The 8616-nt window shown below is 45.3% G+C and overlaps 1 protein-coding gene across 2 annotated transcripts in view; it reads left to right on the top strand.

Moving 5' to 3' along the window:
• The first annotated feature begins 236 nt into the window (after window positions 1-236).
• The window catches only part of vapb (VAMP associated protein B and C), an 85905-nt gene continuing 77525 nt past the window's right edge, over window positions 237-8616 (top strand). For both annotated transcript variants that reach the window (XM_033042009.1, XM_033042010.1), the window contains exon 1: window positions 237-380. In XM_033042009.1, coding sequence (XP_032897900.1) covers window positions 323-380 — 58 coding nt within the window. In that variant the 5' untranslated portion in view covers window positions 237-322. The remainder of the gene's footprint in view (window positions 381-8616) is intronic.

Raw genomic sequence — 8616 nt, 5'->3', positions numbered from 1 at the left:
AGGCGTGTTACAATGGCGGCGACTTCTTCTCCGCATGGGCATTAAAGACAAGTTGCAGTGTGCTCCGGTGGTGTGCCGGGGCTCTCTGGGCACGGGGTAGTTTTTGCTGAATCGGTGGCATGTTATAGTGGGGCGTGCGCTCGCTCGCTCGCTCCAGCGCTAGCTGGGAGAGGGACAGGGGTGTACACGGACACGGCAGGCGTGTTGCAGTGGCGCTCGGGCTGCAGTGCGGGCTGGCGCCGCTGGCGGCGGTGGCGGGCCGTGCTGACGTCAGGCGCTGCTCTGCCCCGGTCGCTCCTCTGTCGGTGCCGCTCTATCCGCCATGGCCCGCACCGAACAGGTCCTCGTACTCGAGCCGCCCAATGAGCTCAAATTCAAAGGTAAGCGGCGGGACAGCGGTTCCGGGGGCAACCTTCTGTAACGGCCGGGCCGCTCCTTGTCGGTTCCCGACGCCCTTCACAGTTGAGCTCTGCGGGGAGGGCGGCTAGGCCGCAGCCTCGGGTGTCGCGGTGGCCGCTGCGCTGCTGCCTCCGCCTTTGGCGGCATCGTCCTGGCTTGACCCGTGCTCCGAGGACATCGGCTTGCCCTGTCCCCTGGTGCCCGGGCTCTGCCCGTTGCTTGACCAGCGGGTCGACAAACGCTTCTCTCCATCCATCCCTCCATCCCTCCACCGGTGTTTCTTCCAGCAGTGGCCGGCACATCCCCCATCTTTATGGCGAGTAAACCCTTCTCCGGCCGCGTCCTGCCCACCCTGTCCTGCTGGCTCTTCTTGCCGAATGCTAGCAGGACCCGGAGCCACCTCCTGGACCCGCACCTTTCCCTCCTCTCCAGCTTCTCCTTCTCCTTCTCCCTCCGCAACAGCTGACACCACAGGGTGAATCCAGTCGTCGACCCACATCCCCCCAAATTTGCCCTTCTCATTCTGGAACTACTAATTCCCCTCTTCCCAAAATACTAGGATATGAGCCAAAATACTAGGATATTAGTCATCTCAGTTAACAATCATTCTCCTCCCGCCCTCTTCCCTAGGGACATTCTATCCTGTTCCCCCACCTTTTCTAGCTCCTCTAACTAACTGGGACCTCTTCTTTCCTGCCACCTCCCCACCCATCCCATGCTTCTAACCTCAGTCCCTGATACGTCCCACTCCCCCCGTGCCCTTCTCTTCATCTGACATGTAGTTTCCTACACACAATCCCATCGATATTCTTTATACTCTTATATATGTCTATCATATCCCCACATAACCACCTCTGCTTCAGCGAGAAAAGATGTAGCTTTTCCAGTTTCTCCTCCTAATTAAACTGCTCCATTCCAGGTAACATCCCAGGCAGATTCTCATCTGCATCCTCTGTGACATCACTCCCTTTCTATAACTTGGTGACCAGACCTGCAGCTGAGGTCTAATCTGACCAAGGTTTTATAACGTTGGAGCAGTGCCTTCCTACTTCAGTATTCAGTGCTCTGACTAATGAAGGCCAGTGTTCCTAACTATCTGCATTGTCACTTTGAGGGAACTATGGACTTGTATTGCGAGATCTGTTTCCTCAACATTTCCCAAGACCCTACCAATATTGGCCAAAGGGACCTAGGTGTCTTTGTACACATTTTACTGAAAGCCAACATTTAGCGAATGGAAAAGCTAGTGGCATGTTGGTGTTTATTACAAAAAAGTAATGCTCAATGCATTTCATGCATAAATTAAAAACAAGAAAGTAACTAGGAAGAGGATAGGACCACTCAAGGATACAGGAGGAAATTGAAGTTAGTGGGTGCAGGCGAGGTATTAAAGGATTACGTGCATTGGTATTCACTAAGGAGAAGGAAATGGAGGATAGTGAGATCGATGTAGGGTGTACTAACATACAAGGACATTTTGAGATCAAGAAGAATGCCATGTTGGGTCTCTTGAACAGTATTAACAGCATTAGATGAGTTCTTCTTCTTATCGAGTCCACACACAAGATTAGAAGTTGTTCAGCCAGAGCTGAACACACTTCTCGGCATCTGCACAATGGTGTCTGTCTTGCGCTTCTTGTGCTTCTTGTGCGTGGTGGTGGAAAGATTGGTTGAAACAGGGCCGCGACGTGAACGCTCTTTCCTTGGCCCCATTAGATGAGTGAAACTGTCGTATATGCTACCAATGCCATCACCTGCAGCGCGTTCCAGGCACCCACCACTCCACGTTTACAAAAAAAACAGCCTTGCACGTCTCCATTAAACATTGCACTTCTCATCTTAAAGCTACGCCCTCTAGTCCAAAACATTTCCACCATGGGGGGGAAAAAGGTTCTGACTGTCTGCCCTATCGATTCGGCTTATAATTTTGTTGTGCACTCATGGATAACTTTGCATTTACATTACAATGCATCTGCCAAGCTCTGGCCCACTCACTTGAGTTTATCCATAATCCCCTTGAAGTCTCTTTACATCCGCCTTCCTTCTCAAAATCCAGTCATTTTGTAACATTAGTAAAATTAGAAATACATTTTATTTCCCCTTCAGCCTAATCTGTAACATATCAAAGACTGAAAAATTGGGGTCCAAGCACCAATCACAGTGGCACTACACATCACAGCTCACCAAACCGAGAAGGGTTATTTTACATTCCCTCTTTACTTCCTGTCCGAAAACCAATTCTCCACCAATATTAACTCCACCCTGTGTTCTCTAACATTATTAACTGATTTTAAGTGACATTATCAAAGCCTTACGGAAAAACTCAAATAACCACATCCACTGACTCTTCCTTATTTTTTCTGGAGTGACATCCCCAGAGATCCCCAATAGATAAGTCAAACATGATTTTCCTTTCGCAAATACAAGCTGACACTGCTCAATTCTATTATTCTAATCAAGATGCTCTGATTACATCCTTCAATATTGATTCTAACATTTTCCCCTCTTAACTGCATGAGGTAAACAGATCTGTAGTTCATAATTTTCTCTTTCCTTTCTTAAATAGCGGAATCACATTTGTAACAATCAACAGTTTCTGGCAGTTATACTAAAAATAACCAAGCTCTTGAGAAGAATTATAACATGAATGGAGAGGCTCTCAATGCAAAGGGGATGGTGATGGGATAACACAAAAATAAGCCAGAGGGGGGAAAAAATCTCCACACAGAAATAGCGAGATTAATGGACTAAAAAACTCTAAAATATGCACTGTAAATGTCCTGTTATTTTCAGGTGCTCATTCTGATACAAACACTTTTCAATAATAGCGGAAGCAAGCATCCACTGTATAGCATCACAATCCGTGTCATGAGACACTGGGTCAAAATATGCACCAGCCAGAGGGATACTAAACACTGCAGAGAAGGTTGCTCTACATTAGTACTCACCTGTTCTAAGCAAGTTGCTCTCAGTCCGGACAGACACTAGAATGCAGTACAACATACAAGGAGGAAAAAAAAATCAGCTCATCATCTTGCATTCCACTAATGGAACATGGATGGGTACAGGCTGTTTTTCATATTAAAATGAAGATCAGGCCTTTTTGTTGTTTTACTTCTATTGGATGTTGTGCACAACATTTAATACTATGGCTCTTCCCAAGATTTTGCCATTAAAGCCACAGAAATCCAATGAGGAATATAGAAGAAACTATGTTACCAAAACAATGGTGAAAATGTGACGCTTGCTGCCACAGAGAAGAGAAGCGCAAGAAGATTAGTAGAGATGCATTTAAAGGGAAGGATGCAAGTGAGGGAACAGGGAACAACACTATAGGGTCAATATGGCAAAAGCTCAGTTTTGCAAGTGGACACCAGCTGGTAGCAGTAGCTTTAGAAAATATATCACCTTCAAATAAAACTTGACAAATTGACTGAAAATTAGGTTAACTAGAACACACCAATTTACCCTCAATATTCCAACTCTTCAGCGTTTTACAAGTCTAAAAGGCACCCTTTTTAAATTGCTTTTTCTTACAAAAGCTGGAACTTTTCAATAAAAATTAGGAATAAAATCACGTTAGTGTGTGCCTGTTTAAGATCAAAGTGGACATGTCTCAAGAAACAAACTGCAGTAATAACCAGAACATTTAACTGTTCATTAAAAATATCTATTTCTATAGGTAAGCAGTGATTGAGTCAGATGCTACAGCTTCATTCTAAATCACAGGCCACTTGGAAGAGTTGCAACAGTCTGGTACCACCTTTGTCAGCTGACATTTCCTTTGCTGAACCTTGTCGTCCACAACAGTGTATGCAGTGATTGCATTTCAATACAATGCTAACATGATGCATAAACACTGATTACCGATTCAACTTCTCAGTAGAAAGACCAAACTAGCAATATGAACTGCTCGTTGTACCAAATAAAGAGCAAGACTGAAAATTACTACTTAAAATGGCCTGGATCACGACAATTTCACCCATGTCAAACTTTGCTTTCTTACATTCCAATGTAAGCAGATAGATGCAGCTTAAAGTATTCCCATGCAGGCTCCCTCTCTGGGTCTCAAGCAATCATTCAAGGGCCCTTCCTTCATGTAACCTTGATGAATCTGTACAATATTTTGAAATTGTCATGACACACGACAATTACCGAAGGTGAACAATCTCTCTCACATCCTTACGCTGTGTGGCATTTACAAGACATCAACCTTTAGGAATAGTTCTTGGGATTACTTGATCAGAGTGGGCTCCAAATCAGTGGCAATGAACAGTGTTGCGAGAATATTCCTGTAAATTATACGGAGGATTAGGGAAGCAGTCAAGTTGAGTTGAAAAGAATTGTTTAATATATCTTTTAATAGATTTTAACCTTTGGTAATTTCAGAACAGGTCAAATTTCCCACTTTCCACAGAAATTTGTAAAGAGTAACTTGCAACTGTTTGAAATTAAGGTAATCACATCAATGAGATGGTTTTTACATATGTACATGTTTATGCTGGGGAAGGAAGGATGTGGATCATGTGTAGGCAAAGGAGATTAGTTTCATTTGCTATCATGTTCGTCATGGACCTTGTGGAGTGAAGGGCCTGTTCCTGTGCTTCACTGTTAAATATTTATTTCAGCTGAGTATATTTTAAATAATGAGACTAAATATGTATATTTATAGAATCTTACGGCATGAAAACAGAGCGTTTGTATATTAATAAACCACACACGCCAACCACACTAGTGGGCACCATTCCCTATTAATCCCATCCCCCTGCACTTGGTCCATAGCTTTCTATGATTAGGCAATTGAAGTGTTCATCCAGACACTACGTAAAAGCTGTCACTGACCCATCTCTGGACTCCAACACGCTCAGACATTGTGTTCCAGTTACTTGCCACTCTCTGGGTGAAGTAAGAGCCCCTCTGAATCTCTTTTTCCCCATGCCCTAAACTAACTTTACGTACATCTGACATGTAGTTTCCTACACACAATCCCATCGATATTCTTTATACTCATATATATGTCTATCATATCCCCACATAACCACCTCTGCTTCAGCGAGAAAAGATGTAGCTTTTCCAGTTTCTCCTCATAATTAAACTGCTCCATTCCAGGTAACATCCCAGGCAGATTCTCATCTGCATCCTCTGTGACATCACTCCCTTTCTATAACTTGGTGACCAGACCTGCACACAGCTGAGGTCTAATCTGACCAAGGTTTTATAACGTTGGAGCAGTGCCTTCCTACTTCAGTATTCAGTGCTCTGACTAATGAAGACCAGTGTTCCTAACTATCTGCATTGTCACTTTGAGGGAACTATGGACTTGTATTGCGAGGTCTGTTTCCTCAACATTTCCCAAGACCCTACCAATGTTGGCCAAAGGGACCTAAGTGTCTTTGTACACATTTTACTGAAAGCCAACATTTAGCGAATGGAAAAGCTAGTGGCATGTTGGTGTTTATTACAAAAAAGTAATGCTCAAGGCATTTCATGCATAAATTAAAAACAAGAAAGTAACTAGGAAGAGGATAGGACCACTCAAGGATACAGGAGGAAATTGAAGTTAGTGGGTGCAGGCAAGGTATTAAAGGATTACGTGCATTGGTATTCACTAAGGAGAAGGAAATGGAGGATAGTGAGATCGATGTAGGGTGTACTAACATACAAGGACATTTTGAGATAAAAAAGAATGCCATGTTGGGTCTCTTGAACAGTATTAACAGCATTAGATGAGTTTCGAGGATCTATTCCACATTATTGAGAGAGGCAAGAGAGGAGATTGCATTGTCCTTGATGAAGATCTTTGCATCCTCTCTGCTACACGTGTGGTCCCAGAAGACTGGGAGGGTAGCTCGTATTATTCCTTTTCTTAAGAAGGGAAATGGGGGTAGTCCAGGAAATGAACCGCTGACGAGCCTCGCGTTAGGGGTGAGGAAGCTATTGGAGAGCATTTTGAGGGATAGGCTTTACTTGTATTTGAAAGAGAATGGGCTAATTGGGAACATTCAGCATGCCTTTCTCTTGGCAGGTCATGTGTTGCTGAGTTGATTGAGATTTTTTCGGAGGTGATGAAAGATCAATTGATGGTAGAGCCGTGGGTGTTATTTACATGGACCTTAGTGAGGTATTTGACAAGGCACCTCACGGCAGGCCGATTCAGAAATTAAGATGTATGGGATCCATGGTGACTTGGTCACTTGGAATCAGAACTGCCTAACCCATTAAAAAGCAGAGAGTAGTGGTGTCATTCTGGCTAGAGGTTGGACAAAAATGTAGATGAGATGGTTAGTAAGTTTGCGGAAGACACAAAAATTGGTGGTTGCAGACAGTTAGGAAGGCTGTCAATGGATATAGCACGACACAGATCAGTTAAGGGGCTGTCCCACTAGGGCGACCTAATCCGCGAGTTTGCCCTCGACTCATTCTCGCAGCATGGTCGACACGAGGTCGTAGGAGGTCTTTGTAACTCTCCTTCATGCTCGAGAGTAATCCCTGTGTATTCGAGGCCTCAGCTAGGTCGCGGCGTATTTTTCAACGTTGAAAAATGCCCACGAGTAAAAAAAGGTCGCCATGGAAAAAAATCGATACTTTTTTTACTCGTAGGTTTAGTCGTAGTAGGTCGGCATGTTAGTCGTAGGTAATCGAGGGTAGTCGAAGGTAGTCGTAGATAGTCTTCATCAGAGTTGAAGGGAGGTCGAAGGAGGTCATCTTCACTCTCCACAATTTTCCCGTAGCTAGTCGTAGGTAGTCGAAGCCAGTCTTCAACATAGTCGAAGGAGGTCTTCTACATAGTCGAAGGAGGTCTTCAACGTGACATTTTTTCTAACTCTCCTGAACTCTTCTAAACTCACCAATTAGTTCACCCAAGTGGGACAGCCCCTTTAGAGATATGGGTGAAAATGCGGCAGATGGAGTTTAATCCAGTCATCTGTGAGGTATTGCAATTTGGAATGTGAAATCTAAGGGGAAAGTATACAGTTAATGGCAGGACGCTGTTATAATGGAACAGGTTAAAGGATCTGACTAGTAGAACAGAAAAAGACTTGTTCGTTTAGTTGCAAATCCGTTTTATTGGCAAGAGAGGACAAAAACAATACATACTGCGGTATGCGCGGTGTCCAGTTTTACACCAGTACACTCTCTCTGTCTGCCTCGATCCGCGGCGCTGATCGTGACTCAGCCCATCAGTGAACCCTTCTCGTACATGAACACAACAGATTTATTAGTTAAGAAGGAACTGCAGATGCTGGAAAATCGAAGCTAGACAAAAATGCTGAAGAAACTCAGCGGGTGTGGCAGCATCTATGGAGTGAAGGAAATAGGCAACGTTTTGGGTCGAGACCCTTCTTCAGACTGATGTGAGGGTGGGCGGGAAGAAGAAAGGAAGAGGCGGAGACTGGGCTGAGGGAGAGCTGAGAAGGTGGGGAGAAAGTAGGGACTATCTGAAATTAGAGAAGTCAATGTTCATACCGCTAGGGTGCAAACTGCCCAAATGCTGCTCCACCAATTTACGGTGGTCCTTACTCTGGCCATGGAGGAGGCCCAGGACAGAAAGGTCGGTTTCGGAATGGGAGGGGGAGTTAAAGTGCTGAGCCACCGGGAGATCAGATTGGTTATTGCGAACCGAGCGGAGGTGTTGGGCGAAGCGATCGCCAAGCTTACGCTTGGTCTCACCGATGTAGAGCAGCTGACATCTAGTGCAGCGGATGCAATAGATGAGGTTGGAGGAGGCGCAGGTGAACATCTGCCACACCTGGAAAGACTACTTGGGTCCTTGAATGGAGTCAAGGGGGGAGCTAAAGCGACAAGTGTAGCATTTATTGCAGTTGCAAGGGAAAGTGCCCGGAGAGGGGGTGGTTCGGGTGGGAAGGGACGAATTGTCAAGGGAGTTGCGGAGGGAGCGGTCTCTGCGGAAAGCAGACAGGGGAGGAGATGGGAAGATGTTTCAAGTGGTGGGATCACGTTGGAGGTGGCGAAAATGTCGGAGGATTATTTGTTGTATGTGACGGCTGGTAGGGCGGAAGGTGAGGACAAGGGGAACTCTGCCCTTGTTACGAGTGGGGGGGGATGGGGAGTGAGAGCGGAGTCACGGGGGTATAGAAGTGACCCTGGTGAGAGCCTCATCTATAGTAGAAGAGGGGAACCCCGTTCCCTGAAGAATTAGGACATCTCCGATGCCCTAGTGTGGAACACCTCATTCTGGGTGCAGAAGGGGCGCAG

Source organism: Amblyraja radiata, chromosome 23 (assembly GCF_010909765.2).
Source record: "Amblyraja radiata isolate CabotCenter1 chromosome 23, sAmbRad1.1.pri, whole genome shotgun sequence".
NCBI lineage: Eukaryota > Metazoa > Chordata > Chondrichthyes > Rajiformes > Rajidae > Amblyraja > Amblyraja radiata.
The sequence above is the reverse complement of the archived record's forward strand: the minus strand, read 5'-3'. Positions and strand labels throughout refer to the sequence as shown.